At 36.9% G+C, this 18,335-nt stretch overlaps 1 protein-coding gene across 1 annotated transcript in view; it reads left to right on the plus strand.

Moving 5' to 3' along the window:
- The window catches only part of man1b1a (mannosidase, alpha, class 1B, member 1a), a 52,582-nt gene extending 35,625 nt beyond the window's left edge, over positions 1 to 16,957 (plus strand). The window contains exons 10-14 of the mRNA XM_079581262.1: positions 4,826 to 5,016; positions 6,312 to 6,432; positions 9,830 to 10,024; positions 12,451 to 12,582; positions 16,707 to 16,957. Coding sequence (XP_079437388.1) covers positions 4,826 to 5,016; positions 6,312 to 6,432; positions 9,830 to 10,024; positions 12,451 to 12,582; positions 16,707 to 16,916 — 849 coding nt within the window. The 3' untranslated portion in view covers positions 16,917 to 16,957. The remainder of the gene's footprint in view (positions 1 to 4,825; positions 5,017 to 6,311; positions 6,433 to 9,829; positions 10,025 to 12,450; positions 12,583 to 16,706) is intronic.
- The last annotated feature ends 1,378 nt before the right edge of the window (positions 16,958 to 18,335 follow it).

The raw sequence follows: 18,335 nt of genomic DNA on the forward strand, positions 1-18,335 counted from the left end.
CATCCTTCTGAAACGATCCTTGCTTCTGGGAGAGACCTTCTTATATGAGATGAGATGGATAGAACTGGCGAGCAGAATCAAACGGAGCAATTATGAAGCACTAAAGCAGCGCAACTGCCGCATAAAGTGGAGTTTTCAGCCAGAGTGAACCACAAATCAAAGCGGTGTTGATCTTCACTATTGTGTATTAGCGCAAAGTGATGAACTGAAACAAACAAAGCTATTAAGTTTGCATTACGGCAGGAAATGTATTTGAAACAGGATGGGCTTTGCGGGGGAAAATTATTCGCAAATTGAACAAATTGGATTTTTTTGGTCATTAATGTGGATGTTATGGATGGTCTAAGTGATCAGAAGTGAGAGAAGAAGATGGACAGTGGGAAAGTTTAGGCGCCCCGGGGTGAAATTGGAGCGAGCGAAGGCCCATTTGCTGAAATTTCCAAATTATTACGCAACTCATAGTTTCAATACACTTTAAAGGTTGGAATTCAAATGGTAGTTTGTTGAATTTGTAGCATTAGGAGGTCATGTTTACTTAAATCAGGCTATTTCAATCAAAAACATCTCTCAAACAAACTCTTAAATCCATAAAATTTGTGAGTTTTTGTAGAGTTTCTGCTTAGATTTCTTTGCAAGATGTTAGAATACCCTCCCAGAGCTGCCGTTTGGAGGAAAACTGCCTCCCACCCTCATAGATGTTGAGGCTCCAAAGCTTCTCAATAGGGTTGAAGTCAGGGGAGGAGGGGGTCCACATCATGAGTTTCTCTCCTTTTATGCCCATAGCAGCCAGTGATGCAGAGGTTTTCTTTACAGAGGGACATGGTGTCATTCTTTTTGTACCATAGGAGAAAGAAACTCCACATATTTTTCAAAGGTCATTTTCACACCTTCAGGGAGCCTAAAAGGGCCTAATGGGGCCGACCAGCTCTCTCACCATGATTCTGGCCCAAAACATGACTCCGCCCCCTCCTTTCTGACGTCACAGCCTTGTTGGGACATTGTGGCCATTCACCAACTATCCACTACTCCATCCATCTGACCATCCAGGGTCACACGGCCTCATCAGTGAACAAGACTGTTTGAAAATGAGTCTCATGTATTTCTGAGCCACTGCAGCCGTTTCTGCTTCAGCTTCAATGAACAGTTATGGGGAGGCCCGGATAGAAGGTTTATGCACAACTGCAGCCTCTGGAGGGTCCGACACCTTGATGGTCGGGAGACTCCAGAGGCACCAGCAGCTTCAAATACCTGTCCACTGCTTTGTAGCATCTGTTCTCTTAATCTGGTTGAAACCGTCCATATTGTGCCTTTATCTGCACAAACCCGAGTGTGTCTGAATCATCCACAAATCTCTTATCAGTACGATGATTACGCTTAATCTTTCATGAAATATCGAAGGTTTTCATACCTAGACCAAGGCATTAAACTATTTCACGCTTTTCATCAGCAGAGAGTAGGGCTGCTCGATTATTGAAAAAAATAATAATCACGATTATTTTTGTCATAATTGAAATCACGATTATTCAAACGATTATTTGTTGCCTTTAAAAAAATCCAGCAAAAAAGTGACAAAAAATCCATCAAAAAAGTGACAAAAATCCATCAAAAAAAGACAAAAATCCAGGAAAAAAGTGACAAAAATCCATCAAAAAAAGACAAAAATCCAGCAAAAAAGTGACAAAAATCCATCAAAAAAAGACAAAAATCCAGCAAAAAAGTGACAAAAATCCAGGAAAAAAGTGACAAAAATCCATCAAAAAAAGACAAAAATCCAGCAAAAAAGTGACAAAAAATCCATCAAAAAAGTGACAAAAATCCAGGAAAAAAGTGACAAAAATCCATCAAAAAAAGACAAAAATCCAGGAAAAAAGTGACAAAAATCCATCAAAAAAAGACAAAAATCCAGCAAAAAAGTGACAAAAATCCAGCAAAAAAACGACAAAAATCCAGCAAAAAAAATGACAAAAATTCAGCAAAAAAATGACAAAAATCCATCAAAAAAGTGACAAAAATCCAGCAAAAAATGACAAAAATCCATAAAAAAAGACAAAAATCCATTAAAAAAAAGACAGAAATCCAGCAAAAAAGTGACAAAAATCCATCAAAAAAAGACAAAAATCCATTGAAAAAAGACAAAAATCCATCAAAAAAAGACAAACATCCATCAAAAAATGACAAAAATCCATCAAAAAAGTGACAAAAATCCATCAAAAAAAGACAAAAATCCAGCAAAAACGTGACAAAAATCCAGCAAAAATAGTGACAAAAATCCATCAAAAAAAGACAAAAATCCATCAAAAAAAAGACAAAAATCCAGCAAAAAAGTGACAAAAATCCATCAAAAAAAGACAAAAATCCAGCAAAAGTGACAAAAATCCAGCAAAAAAAGACCAAAAATCCAGCAAAAAAAAGACAAAAATCCAGCAAAAAAAGACCAAAAATCCAGCTAAAATAGTGACAAAAATCCATCAAAAAAGTGACAAAAATCCAAAAATAAAAAATTTGAAAAAAAAATAAAATTTTGGAAGAAAAAAAAATTGAACAAAAAAAAAAAAAATTTGAAAAAAAAAATTAAAATAGATTTTTTGCGATTATGCTAATTATGTAATCGTTTACTGTTGTAATCGAAATCGTAATCGAATTTCGATTAATTGCACAGCCCTAGCAGAAAGATCCTTTTTCTTTACCATATTGCTTGAAAATGATGATCTGCTTCACCCTTTTTCACTAGTTTTTCCCTTAACTGGGCTTAACCTGGAAACTAATCATCCCAGGTCTCTGAGATTAATGTCAGTGATTCAAAGAGCCCCGAGACACGACACCATCCATGAGTTTCATTATTATTGTTTTTTTTTTCACCAGGTTCTATACTTCACACACTACATACCTCAGTGTTGTGTCACTGTCAGCTGAATCTTCATTGTAAAAGTGTTCTTTTGCACACCTAATGATGATTTTCCAAAAACCAGCCCACACATCTCCCTCAGCGCCCGAGTTATGCGGCGTTTTAGGTACTTAACATCCGAAAGTGTGACAGGAAAAACTGAAAAAAGAAAAAAAAGATTTGCTGGGCTCAATTGGTTTAAAGGCGCCAGTGTTCTTTAGACTTAGCGTGATGGATGGAGGTGACAGCCGAGAGCTACACTCCCGTTTAAATCCATCAGAGTGACAGTTTGAACGGGCCCCCGAAAAAAAAGAAAAAAAAAAACGCATCGGGAGATTGTGCGAGTGACATGTGGCGGGATCATTCCACCTCTGCAGAGCTGCTGCTGCTTAAAATTCACACCCCGCGCTGGTCTTTAATGCGTGAAATTGCTAATAAGATTCGAATGACAAATGGTGTAAGGGCTGTTTTTGTGAAGCGTTCGTTCGGCCGCAGTGAGAGTCTCCGTGTGTGAACCTGAGGGGATTAGGAAAACACTGACAATGATTTTGAGGAAGTTAGATGATGAAGAGTTTCGTGGCGCTAGGCTAATGCTAGGTTAGCGCATTTCTATGGTATCAGCTAGCCTGCATTAAAAACAGTGTGACCCACAGAGCACCTGAGGCAAATTACTTATAACGCCAGACTAACCATATACATGTCTGTGTCCATAGAGTGATTTTACCCATTTTGCGTTTAACCTCTTAACTCCCGCCTGAACGGATTCCATTTTCTCCAGTTTGGCTTTAACCTAATCAAAAAGCTTCATGAGGAAAGAAGCACCAAAACAGCCACAAAAAATGAGAAGAAAACAAGGATGTAAACGCAAAAATGTGAGAAAAATTCAACAAAAATGTGAGAAAAATTCAACAAAAATGTGACAAAAACTCGACACAAATGTGAAAAAAATTCAACAAAAAGTGACAAAAATTCAACAAAAATTCAACAAAAATGTGACAAAAATTCAACAAAAATGTGACAAAAATTCAACAAAAAAGTGACAAAAATTCAACAAAAATTCAACAAAAATGTGACAAAAATTCAACAAAAATTCAACTAAAATGTGACAAAAAATGACAAAAATTCAACAAAAAAGTGACAAAAACTCAACAAAGATCTGACAAAAATTAAACAAAGATCTGACAAAAATTAAACAAAAAAGTGACAAAAACTCAAGAAAAAAGTGACAAAAACTCAACAAAAAATTGACAAAAATTCAACATAAAATTGACAAAAATTCAACAAAAATATGACAAAAACTCAACAAAAATGTGACAAAAATTCAACAAAAATGTGACAAAAATTCAACAAAAATGTGACAAAAATTCAACAAAAATGTGACAAAAATTTAACAAAAAAGTGACAAAAATTTAACAAAAATGTGACAAAAATTCAACAAAAAAGTGACAAAAATTAAACTAAAATTCAACAAAAATTCAACAAAAATTCAACAAAAATTCAACAAAAATTCAACAAAAATGTGACAAAAATTTAACAAAAATGTGACAAAAATTCAACAAAAATGTGACAAAAATTTAACAAAAAAGTGACAAAAATTTAACAAAAAAGTGACAAAAATTCAAAAAAAAGTGACAAAAATTCAACAAAAAAATGACAAAAACTCAGCAAAAACGTTACATAAAAAAGGTGACACAACACAGCAACAACGCGAGGAAAAACATCAGTTTTGTGGGTCTTAGCTTTCAAATGAGGTGTTACACAGGCCTATAGCCAAAGAGGACAGAAGACATTCGGTTTAGGCGGGTGGTAAGAGGTTAAAATAACTTTTAACCTTAGCATCAGCATCCCTTTAAGCTTGTTTTGAACCCCATCTTAATGATACGTCTGCTTTAATATTAACACACTCTCTCCATCCTTTTGTCTTTGACTGTGTGTCTGCAGGACGTGGTGAACGAGGTGATGCGACACGTGCACCAGCTCCCGGGGAAACACGACGGCCTGGTGCCCATGTTCATCAACACCAACAGCGGGCAGTTCTCCCACAAAGGGGTGTTCACGCTGGGGGCCCGCGCCGACAGCTACTACGAATACCTGCTCAAACAGTGGATCCAGGGGGGCAAGACCGAGGACGAGTGAGTGTGATCATTCAATCGGGATTAGGTCAGTTATTGCTAGGGATGGGAACATTTTGGTGGCCCTCAGGCTTCTTGTTGAATTGGCACATATCTCCAGAGATGGTAGTTTTTTCTGTAAATTTCCTCATTCAACACAATGAGCCAGGCCCGCAGGATTATATCTGACTATATGCACATCTTAACCCCTTAACTCCCACCTGAACCGAGCACATTTTCTCCAGTTTGGCTTTACCCCCGGTCCAAAAGCTTCTGGAGAAAAGCTGTGAAAATAGAGACGAAAACAATAATGAAAATATCACAAGAAATTGACAAAAATGTGACGAAAAAATTGACAAAAAAATGACAAAAATGTGACAAAAATGTGATAAAAATTTGACAAGAAAATTACAAAAATTGACAAAAAAATGACAAAAATGTGACAAAAATGTGATAAAAATTTGACAAAAAAATTACAAAAAATGACGAAAAAATGACAAAAATTATTATGTCAGTGCCCTCTGCTGGACACGTGTGGAATTCTTTCCTTTTTTAAATTCAAGCTTCCCCCTAGTGGCTGGAGTGAGCACTGGTTATTCTCTCCTCTTTGCTATTGTCGTCACTTTTTATGTGCCTTTTGTGTTTTTGTCACCTTTTTATTACTTTTTTTGCTGGATTTTTGTCACTTTTTTGTTGAGTTTTCGTCATTTTTGTTGCTCTTTTTCTGGATTTTTGTCTTTTTTTTGCTTGATTTTTGTCATTTTTTGCTGTTTTTTTTTTTGTCTTTTTGTTTCTGGATTTTTGTCTTTTTTTGCTGGATTTTGGTAATTTTTTTGCTGGATTTTTGTCCTTTTTTTGCTGTTTTTTTGTCCCTTTTATTGCTTGATTTTTGTCATTTTTTGTTGCTCTTTTGTCACTGTTTTGTTGAGTTTTTGTCATTTTTTTTGGCCACTTTTTAGCGTTTTTTTGTTGCGTGTACATTCTCATTTTCTTCTCGTTTTTTGCCTCTGTTTTGAAGAAGCTTTTAGATTTGGAGAATTTGAAGAAAACCCGCTCAGGTGAGATTTAAGAGGTTAGAGATCCATAACTCCGCACAGGAATGAGCTAGAGATTTACTTCTTTTTTTTTTACACGCTCATGAATTCACGCTCCTCAAAGGCCCGCATTAACTCTTCCTACATTCACCCATGTTTGACCAATCTATGTCAAACCCAAAGATAAACCAGGGGCAGCTTTTTGAGGGAGGGAGAGTTTTATATCAACCGCCCCGACGACTACACCATTGAATCGTCTGTTTCATTGTTTTTTTTTTCTAGCCTGTTGGAGGATTACCTTCAGGCCGTGGATGGGGTGAGGAAACATCTGGTGAGGCAGACCGGACCCAGCCGCCTCACGTTTGTGGGAGAGCTAAACCACAACCGCTTCAACCCCAAAATGGTACGTTTGAACAGTCTTTTCGATTTTAGATTGGTGCTGTGGTGAAGGCTAGTTAGCGATAAAGCCCTCCCTTTCATGGCATCGTTTTGAAATATTGATCCAGGTTTTGTCCCGAAGCAACTGCCGTGTTGTGACAAAAGTGCTGGGGACACTACAGCGCCTCTTTTATCAAAAAAAGCAAAATCATATCTCACCAGCTTTACCTTCCCTTCACCGGCTCCCAGTCTGATCCCGAATTGATTTAAAAATCCTTTATCCGTTTCTTTTTTTGTTAATAAGACTGTTTTTTTTTAAATAACAAAAAACACATACACAAATTACACTGAACAGACTATATAAAACACGTTAAACATGAAATAAATAAAAGATAAACATGAAATAATCATAAGATGGGCACACCAGGAAAAAAACAAAACAAAATACAATGATTCTTCCAACACGGGCAACAACATCAAAGTAAAACATGGTATTATTTAGGGCTGCTCGATTATTGAAAAAATAATAATCACGATTATTTTTGTCATAATTGAATTCACGATTATTCAAACGATTATTAAAAAAATCCATCAAAAAAGTGACAAAAATCCAGCAAAAAAACGACAAAAATCCAGCAAAAAAGTGACAAAAATCCAGCAAAAAAAAGACAAAAATCCAGCAAAAAAGTGACAAAAATCCAGCAAAAAAAAGACAAAAATCCAGCAAAAAGTGACAAAAATCCAGCAAAAAAAACACAAAAATCCAGCAAAAAAATGACAAAAATCAAGCAAAAAAAATGACTAAAATCCATCAAAAAAATCCATCAAAAAAATGACAAAAATCCAGCAAAAAATGACAAAAATCCAGCAAAAAAATGACAAAAATCCAGCAAAAAAATGACTAAAATCCAGCAAAAAAATGACTAAAATCCATCAAAAAAGTGACAAAAATCCAGCAGAAAAAAATGACAAAAATCCAGCAAAAAAATGACAAAAATCCATCAAAAAAAATGACTCAAATCCAGCAAAAAAAATGACAAAAATCCAGCAAAAAAATCCAGCAAAAAAATGACAAAAATCCAGCAAAAAAATGACAAAAATCCAGCAAAAAAATGACAAAAATCCATCAAAAAAGTGACAAAAATCCAGCAGAAAAATGACTAAAATCCATAAAAAAAGTGACAAAAATCCATCAAAAAAATGACAAAAATCCAGCAGAAAAAAATGACAAAAATCCAGCAAAAAAATGACAAAAATCCAGCTAAAAAATGACAAAAATCCAGCAAAAAAAGACCAAAATCCATCAAAAAAGTAACAAAAATCCATCAAAAAAATGACAAAAATCCAGCAGAAAAAAAGACAAAAATCCAGCAGAAAAAGTGACAAAAATCCCAAAAATAAAAATTAGAAAAAAAACATTTGAAAAAAAATATATATATAATCGATTTTTGGCGATTATGCTAATTTTGTAATCGTTAACTGTTGTAATCGAAATCGTAATCGAATTTCGATTAATTGCACAGCCCTAGTATTATTCATCCAAAATATTAGGCTACTGTAGCTGATCCTTTAATAATAACATCTCGAAGATTTCCTGGTAGGTGATCTATAAATCATCATTTCCTCTCAATTTAGCACTTATCCTTTCCATCGGCAACACTTTAAAAATCTCACTGTACCACTCTGTGACTGTAGGTGGGGCCAGGACTCCCCTGAAAAAGAGATTCTTCATCTCAGTGGGATTCTCCTGATTAAATAAAGGTCAAATAAACCAATAATTCATTTTTTGGCCGATTATTAAAAGCTGAATCTCCGCCTCCAGTTTGCTGCCTTTCTATCGGCGGCTCCACCTTGTTCTTCCTCATGAAACAGCAGATAAACGTAGCTCCCTCTGCTCTGTTTTCGCTGAAAAATACGAACTGTGTGCTCGCATAACAAGGCAATGCAGGCGCAGGAGTGTTTGACTCTTTTACATCGAAGTCAGCAGTAAGTTATAAGTTCTTCCTTTAGACGTTTTTGTGTCTCGGTGAAATATTCTGTCTCATTAGTCTGATGTCAACAGAAAGAAAAATACTAAGAAGGAGTTATTTATTTATGTAAGAAATAGGTGACCCAGATGAGCAGAGTGACTGAGAAACAATACAGCAAAACTATGGCTTTGCACAAAATAAGAAAAGCCAAAAGCATTGAGAGGTGCTTGCTTTTATCTTCAATGAAGGTTCTTGAGGGTCTTGAGTCATCTTCTGTGCTGTAGTTGAAGAGGACTAAACATAAGCCTTTCCCACCAAGCTGGTGCCGGTGCTGGTTCCAGTTTCAGAACCAGTTCTTTCGTTTTCCACTGAAAAAAGTGCTGGCTCTTGGTTCTAAAACGAGCACCAGTGATGTCTCAATTTGAGCATAATAATCCAAATTTTAGTTGTTTTGACTAGTTAAGAAGTTCTTGGGCATTTGTCCTAGATTATTTCACTTGTTCTGAGATGTTTCTGACTCGTTTCGATACATTTCGTCCTTATTTCAGGTCATTTTCTTTGCCAATGGGGTAAGAAAATTGGTCTGATCTCATTGGTGATTTTACTTTCTTATTTCAAGCGAGATTTACCCTAGAACTGGTCTGAAATGTCCTCAAACAAGCAAAGCAAACTTGGTCCGATCAGGAAAAGTGTCTAAATGAGTGAAAACCGCTCAAAACAAGATACATTTCCTCAATTCAAGTCATTTAAGCCAATGCTTGATATTTACTTTTTGTGGTGTAGTTAGTTGGAGTTAGTTGGAGAAGCCAAAACGGTCTCTGTGGAAGAAACTAGCTCTTGTTTTGCTTTTTGCTCTTTAGCAACAGCGAAAACAAGAAGAAGAAATCAAGATGTCAACGGCTGCTGTGACAGGAGCACAAGCATGTTTTTGTGTATTTTAAAACCAGAAATGGCTGTAGTAAGATGTTTCTACCATGTTTTTCTGACAGTCGACTTCCCAAAGTGTTGCTATGGTAATGGGCACAATGCTAGCTCTCATTTTGGTGGAAAACCAAGTCAGTACGGAACCAAACCAGCACCTTGGTGGAAAAGCCCTCTCAGAGTTATGCTTTTAGTTACTATAGCAACAAGTAACCAAGATAAGAAGAAGGAAATGAAAGTATTTCCCTCTTGGTTCAATGCTATGTTTACCTACTGTCAGATTCTACATAAATATACAGCACCTTCATCATCATCTCCAAGAGAAACTGCATTTATAAACCTGACTTGATACAGTTTTTCATCAACGCAGTAATTCAGTTTGACTTGGAAAGTTAATGAAATGTAGAATGCCGAGCGCCTGGAGGAAGTACAAGTTGGAGATGTTTTACTGCCAAATCAATCACATTGAAAGAGTCGATGAGATGGCACCACTATCACAGAAGTCAGCTTATCTCCCTCTCGTTTCATCAGGACCACCTGGTGTGCTTCCTGCCCGGGACCCTGGCTCTGGGGGCCCATCACGGGCTCTCGGGGACTCACATGGACCTGGCCCTGCAGCTGATGGAGACGTGCCATCAGATGTACGCGCAGATGGAGACGGGGCTGAGTCCGGAGATCGCTCACTTCAGTCTGCAGAGCGGCACCGGCCCCGATGTCCTGGTCAAGGTGGGAACCGATCCGATTAGCACAGAAAACAAAGAAATCAACCAGAAATAGAATCACTGCTTGCCTTGGGCTTGGATTACATGTGTTGTTGCTGTAGTAAAGCTATTGCAAGACACAGAATAATTGCAGCCTGTAGCAAGAGCTTTAGTCTGTGTAACAGGCTGTAGTTTCTCCAGGGTCCAGACTGAGAAGTGTTGGAGGTGAACATCCACTGTCTTCACTGCGTCGAAAGCGATTGCCTCCCGTCTGCTTGTAGTAACCCTGTTAACTTAAAACATTTAAGCTCAACTGTGTTTATTACAGCATCACCAATGCACCTTAAAAGGACTATACATTAGGGTTGGTCCATATCAAACACATAGATTTTGGACACCGGTTTACCTTTCATACCGTGGTAGATGAGATCATTTGCATGTGCAGCTCATGTCAGAACCACACGGAATGAACTTCCTTCCTCTGTCACTGCGTTCCCTCGATTCTGTGGAGACTTCTAAAAAGCAACTTAAGACTCATCTGTTTAAAAAGGCTTTCGAGAGCAAATAGAGCTGCCTCTTTGAATACATATTTTTTACTGTCTTTTACTGTTTGTTTTAGTTGTGTCCCCTGTAAAGCACTTTGTGACCTCTGTCTGTGAAAAGCGCTATATAAATAAAGATTACTTACTTACTTACTTACACGGAGATGCTGTGCTCAGAGTCACTCAAAACAGCAGCATAAACCTGACTGTGGAGCTTCAGGGCAGCGCCTAAAGAATCTAATGATATGAAGGAAGTTTGTTGCTTTTGTCGCTCATATTTCCAAGGAAAGGGCTCAGGATTTGCGCCTTGGATGAACAACAAGAAGACAAACAGGTTGCAAACGCGGTTAAAGGCTAATAACATCCTTCTCATCACAAGCGTGAATCCTTTGAAAGTTACACATAATTTAACCCATGTTTCTGGCAAACACATGTCTTAAACACGTTATTGCCTGACAGTAAAAACACGTGTAAACTGCACAGAGGAGGGTGAACTTACAGGAGCATTTACTGTTATGGAAATGAAGGTTCAAATTGTAGCAATATTATTTGATCTTATAAAATAGCTGTAAATGAATTTTCCCCATCAGCTAAAGGCTTTGATATTTACGTATTTTGCCAGGTGTAAATTATATCGCCAAATATATTGTTATCGATATATTTCATTTTTATACCGTGATATACATTTTTGGCCATATCGCGATGGCCATATCGAGTTTAAAAATGTTAAAATTATGTATTTTCCTCCCCCTACATGTTCCAACAATGTCCTAATGTGTAGAATGAGCTCAGACCTGTTCACCACAGCCTCTAAAATCCTGCACTGTCACTCAGAAAGGTGTTACTTCGGGTCCAAAGTGCCGTCATGCACGAGCTTTATATAGAAGATGCAGTTACACGTATGACCTGAGGTGGCAGTAATGAGTATAAAATGGCTAATTTGGATCTAGCACCTTTAACTTACTTATAACTTATGTACAGTACTTTAAACCCCTCCTTCTGACAAAGCTTTTTGGGTGAGAGGCAAAACTTCCAACACTTAAACCACCAAGTCCAGAACCAGAGGAGAAGGAGGTCCAAAAAATGACAAAAATGTGACAAAAAAATTATAAAAAAAGACAAAACTGTGACGAAAAAAATGACAAAAAAATAACAAAAAATGTGACAAAAAATGACAAAAATGTGACCAAAAAATGACAAAAAAAAATGACAAAAAAATGACAAAAAATGTGACAAAAAAATTACAAAAAATGCGATGAAAAAAAAGACGAAAAAATGACAAAAATGTGACCAAAAAAAGACAAAAAAAAGACAAAAACATGACAAAAAATGTGCCAAAAAATGACAAAAATGTGACCAAAAAATGACAAAAAATGACAAAAAATGATCCAGAGGAGAAGGAGGTCGAGAAGGAGGTCGAGAGGTCGGAGCGAGGAGGTTCAGCTTTAAACTAAATGCAGGCGCCGCTGACAGATGAACTGAGAAGTCTGAGTCTTGTCCCGCCTCTGTGAGAACTTGGCTCACGGCTCATTAGGGGAGATCATTTAGCATGTTTTACTGATGATAATTGATATCACTGATGAAAGCTCATTTATTTCGGTTGGCTTGTAGCGTCAAGCAATCTTTCACGAGAATCTCTATGTTCAAAATATCGCTAGAATACTCACAAAGTCAAACCTCTGTCATTTTATTTTCAAATTAAATTCTTGTTTTTCGAGGCAGACACATTTAATCCCTGGAGCTTTCTCTAAAATCTGTCCTCCCTCATGCTCAGAATCATTACCAATCTCGCTGTGTTTTATTATTCCTTTCACAGTGTGGAGACCGGGCTTAAACTGACCCATTTTCTCTCCGTGATCGCTCGATGCGTGGCGTTCTAAAACATTGCCTTGTTGTTGTGCTTTTGCAGCCCGCGGACAGACACAACCTGCTGCGGCCGGAGACGGTGGAGAGCCTGTTCTACCTGTATCGGTTCACCAAAGAGCCCAAGTACAGGGAGTGGGGCTGGGACATACTGCAGAGCTTCAACAACTACACCAAGGTCAGAGCCCCCCCCATCTAAGTCAGTGGGTTAGTGCATGTACTGGGGGTGGAGTGATGGAGGTGAGGCTGCCAAACTGTGCCGCTGTCAGTCAGAGCTTTTGTAAGAGCTCAGTCACACTACTTCCTCGGCCTCAGGGGAGCGGAGAAACATCGTGGAGGAAAACAGTAGGAGTTTGTGTATAATTTTGGAATCTTAACCCCTTGACTCCCGCCTGAACCGAGCACATTGTCTCCAGTTTGGCTTTACCCCAGTCCAAAAGCTTCTGGGAAAAAGGTGTGAAAATAGAGACAGAACTGAGATGAAAATAGTGATGGAAATGTGACAAAAAAGTGAGAAAACTTTGACAGAAAAATGACAAAAAAGTGATGAAAAAAATGACAAAAAATGTGATGAAAAAAATGACGAAAAAAAATGACAAAAAAATGACGAAAAAAAAAGACAAAAAATGTGACAAAAAATGTGACAAAAAATTACAAAAATGTGACGAAAAAAAAGACAAAAAAATGACAAAAAGACAAAAAATGACAAAAAGACAAAAAATGACAAAAAAGACAAAAAATGTGACAAAAAAAATGACAAAAAAATTACAGAAAATGTGACGAAAAAAGACAAAAAATGTGACTTTTTTTTTTCATTAAAAAAATAAAGAATTAAAAAATGTGACGGAAAAAAATCCAAAAAATTGACAAAAAAAATAAAACATTTGACAAAAAAAATCCACAAAATTACAAAAATGTGACGGAAAAAAAGACAAAAAAATTACTAAAAATGACAAAAAGACAAAAAATGACAAAAAGACAAAAAATGTGACAAAAAAGATGACGAAAAAATTACAGAAAATGTGACGAAAAAAGACAAAAAAAGACAAAAAATTTGACTTTTTTTTTTTCATTAAAAAAAAAGAATTAAAAAATGTGACGAAAAAAAATCCAAAAAATTGACAAAAAAAGACAAAAAAAAGACAAAAAAAAGACAAAAAAAATCCAAAAAATGACAAAAATGTGATGGAAAAAAAGGCAAAAAAATGTCTAAAAATGACAAAAAAGACAAAAAAAATGACGAAAAATTTCCAAAAAAAGACAAAAAAATGACAAAAAAGTTACAAGTAATCCCCCCCAAAAAAAAAATTTGAAAAAAATCTGATGACGTGAGAAAAAGCTCCATTTAGATGACTTTTGTAGATCTTATCTTTCACATGAGGCGTTACACTGGCCTACTGGATTTGGGTAAAGCTGAACTGGAGAAAAGGCTCACGGTTCAGGCGGGAGTTAAGATGTTAAGAGACAGATGGCCAGATCTTGTGACTGGTGCAGAGGGTGTTATTTAAGAAAAAGGTTCGTTACAAGCAGCACTCAGAGCCGCTCTTCTGTGACAACCTTCACATTATGTTCCTCTTTACATCGCGCTGCCTTGTCTTCCTTTAGAATCGATGTCAAACTGAAACTAAAGCGAAATTGCCTTGAAAAGTCTGTTTGAGCGGAGGTTACTTTGATACAGCAGCTCCTCGTGTAGCCACAGCTCAGTACAAAAGTGTGCATTTCACAAACAGAGCATAGCAAACTTTTTTTTTTTTTCCAAGAATCCTGCAGCTGTAGCTCAAATATTCCAATACTCTACACTTTTCTTGCAACTGCTGCATAACTCTGCAACTCCTCCACAGCCGACATGACAGTTTCTGATCAGTTAAATACCGTACATTTTGTAACTTTGCGCATTCGAACGGAGTCCAACAAGATCTGGCCCAGAGACTTGTCTTTCAAACAAGCTCCCTCTGAAGTACCTACTAATGTAGTCCTGATTAAATCAGCCCTATGCCGCTCATGCAGCGCCCCCTGCTGTATCACACACAGGATTGTAGACGAGACATTTTTAAGAATGTGGCCGAAAATATGGATGCAGATCGGCCTTAGAAAACGGTCTCTATTAGATATATTTGTATATATTTCTATGACTGAAACCTTTACTATAATAATACATGTTTAACTATAGGCCATTTGAGATATAAAAAGTACATAGAATTAAATAACTTAAAATATCGGCCTATATATCAGCTATTTTGCATCTTTGCAACAGCAACGTACAAAAGAGAAGTGTTGAGTGGCAAAAATATGAACTAAAATGATCTGTGTACTTCAGTTAAAGTACAAAATATTACAGTATAACTTAATAGTATACAGAAAACATGTTAAAGTCAGTCAGATGTAATTTATGTATGTTCAAAAAAACAAATGCCCTTGACCAGTATTTGCCTTGGCACCTCTGAATACTAGAGGAAAGAAGCAGCTAAAAGACAACTACCAAGGTTAGCATAACATTAGCATATAGCTTACCTTCGTAGTTGTCTTTTAGCTGCTTCTTTCCTCTAGTATTCACAGGTGCCAAGGCAAATACTAGAGGAAAGAAGCAGCTAAAAGACAACTACGAAGGTTAGCATAACATTAGCATATAGCTTACCTTTGTAGTTGTCTTTTAGCTGCTTCTTTCCTCTAGTATTTGCCTTGGCACCTCTGAATACTAGAGGAAAGAAGCAGCTAAAAGACAACTACGAAGGTTAGCATAACATTAGTATATAGCTGACCTTTGTAGTTGTCTTTTAGCTGCTTCTTTCCTCTAGTATTTGCCTTGGCACCTCTGAATACTAAAGGAAAGAAGTAGTTACAAGACAACTACGAAGGTTAGCATAACATTAGCATATAGCTTACCTTCAAAGTTGTCTTTTAGCTGCTTCTTTCCTCTAGTATTCAGAGGTGCCAAGGCAAATACTGATGAGGGCCCCCTGAATCCTGGCATTACTATTAATGCCAGGATTCAGGGCCCCCACATTTTATGTTAGCTACAGCATTTTCAGATGTGTCAGATGTGTTTCTCATTTTTAAATGAAATTGGAAAATCGGAAAAGCTCAAAATTCAAAACAAAATCTTGAAATGTTTATTAGTTATACTCTGTAAACAAATACTGCTGAAACAACTTCCATGTTCTTGTTTACTGCTGCTTTGTTCACGTTTGATTGAATGCGCTTAAAGCTGGAGTGCAGCCATCAGAATAATCTTGTTGAGAGTTAAGAGCGGCTCTGAGCCAGACTCTCTCCTCTCCTCCGTTGTTGCAAATGATAGTAAAACTAAATAATAGTCACGTCATGATTTTGTTAGGAATTTAACCCCTTAACTCCCACCTGAACCGAACACATTTTCTCCAGTTTGGCTTTACCCCAGTCCAAAAGCTTCTGGAAAAAAGGTGTGAAAATATCAACAAAACTGAGACGAAAACAAGGATGGAAATGTGACAAAAAAGTGAGAAAACATTGACAAAAAAGTGACGAAAAATTGGTGAAAAAGTGGCAAAAATGTCACAAGAAATTGACAAAAAATGGAAGAAAAAATGACCAAAATGTGACCAAAAAATGACAAAAATGTGACAAAAAAAAATCAAAAATGTGACAAAAATGTGATAAAAAATGTGACAAAAAAATGACAAAAATGTGACAAAAAAATACAAAAATGTGACAAAAAAAATGACAAAAATATGACAAAAAAATACAAAAATGTGACAAAAATGTGACAAATAAATGACAAAAATGTGACAAAAAAATGACAAAAATGACAAAAATGCGACAAAAAAATACAAAAATGTGACAAAAATGTGATACAAATTTTACAAAGAAATTACAAAAATATGACAAAAAATTACAAAAAATTGATGAAAAATTTACGATAAAATGACTAAAATGTGACAAAAAAATTACAAAAATGTAATAAAAAAATTAAAAAATGTGATAAAAATGCGAAAAAGCATGACAAAAATTTGACAAAAAAATGACAAAACTGTGACAAAAAATATAAAAAAAATACAAAAATGAGTTGAATACCCAACAAAAAAATGATGGAAAAAAAATCTGATGACGTGAGGAAAAAGATCCTCTCAGTTCAGGCGGGAGTTAAGAGGTTAAAGCAGCTTGAGCCAACAAACACATATTGAGATTTTAAAACATGACAGCTGATTGTGATTCAAGTATGGAAAAGGAACAAACAAAAAAATCAACCTGAAATGTTGCTTTTCAGATTTTATTTAGAAACTGAAACTGAATTCTGCTCTGACCCGAAGCTGTCCTTATCTGCTTCAGGTCCCCGGCGGGGGCTACACGTCCATCAACAACGTGCGTGACCCGCTGAACCCGGGGCCGCGGGACAAGATGGAGAGCTTCTTCCTCGGGGAGACCCTGAAGTACCTGTTCCTTCTGTTCTCCGACGACACCGACCTGCTCAGCCTGGACTCGTACGTGTTCAACACAGAGGCGCACCCCCTGCCCATCTGGCCCTCCCCGCCCAAGTGACCACCACACACACCCTCCATTCTACGGGCCCTTCGCCACACCTGGACAGGGCTTATGCCACTGCTGGCCACTGAAGACGAGAGGAAGTAGTTTTAAAGCTGTTTGTATTTGTAATCAGGCTAGGGACACCCAAAGGGGACCCAAACCTGAATAAATTTGAAAAAAAACATTTACAGGGAAAGAAATAACAACACTAAGCAAGAGTATATCCTGTAAACGATTGTTTTAAAGCAGGACTGAGTAACTTAGAGCTCCTCCTGCTGTTCCTTTTGGGGAATAGCACGTACATCCCCCGTCGTAAAGAATAAATGCTCCAACGAACCTGTAGTTAAAACAAGACTAGTGTATGGAAAACCAAGGTTAGCACAACATTAGCATATAGCTTACCTTTGTAGTTGTCTTTGAGCTGCTTCTTTCCTCTAGTATTTGCCTTGGCACCTCTGAATACTAGAGGAAAGAAGCAGCTAAAGGACAACTACGAAGGTTAGCATAACATTAGCATATAGCTTACCTTCGTAGTTCTATTTTAGCTGCTTCTTTCCTCTAGTATTCAGAGGTGCCAAAGCAAATACTAGAGGAAAGAAGCAGCTAAAAGACAACTACGAAGGTTAGCATAACCTTAGCATATAGCTTACCTTCGTAGTTGTCTTTTAGCTGCTTCTTTCCTCTAGTATGCAGAGGTGCCAAGGCAAATACTAGAGGAAAGAAGCAGCTAAAGGACAACTACGAAAGTTAGCATAACATTAGCATATAGCTTACCTTCGTAGTTCTATTTTAGCTGCTTCTTTCCTCTAGTATTCAGAGGTGCCAAGGCAAATACTAGAGTGAAGAAGCAGCTAAAAGACAACTACGATGGTTAGTATAACCTTAGCATATAGCTTACCTTCGTACTTCTATTTTAGCTGCTTCTTTCCTCTAGTATTTGCCTTGGCACCTCTGCATACTAGAGGAAAGAAGCAGCTAAAGGACAACTACGAAGGTTAGCATAACATTAGCATGTAGCTTCCCTTCGTAGTTCTATTTTAGCTGCTTCTTTCCTCTAGTATTTGCCTTGGCACCTCTGAATACTAGAGGAAAGAAGCAGCTAAAAGACAACTACGAAGGTTAGCATAACATTAGCATATAGCTTACCTTCGTAGTTCTATTTTAGCTGCTTCTTTCCTCTAGTATTTGCCTTGGCACCTCTGAATTCTAGAGGAAAGAAGCAGCTAAAATAGAACTATGAAGGTAAGCTATATGCTAATGTTATGCTAACCTTCGTTGTTGTCTTTTAGCTGCTTCTTTCCTCTAGTATTCAGAGTTGCCAAGGCAAATACTAGAGGAAAGAAGCAGCTAAAGGACAACTACGAAGGTTAGCATAACATTAGCATATAGTTTACCTTCGTAGTTGTCTTTTAGCTGCTTCTTTCCTCTAGTATT

This window comes from Gobius niger (genome assembly GCF_951799975.1).
Source record: "Gobius niger genome assembly, chromosome: 22".
In the NCBI taxonomy this organism is placed as follows: Eukaryota; Metazoa; Chordata; class Actinopteri; order Gobiiformes; family Gobiidae; genus Gobius; species Gobius niger.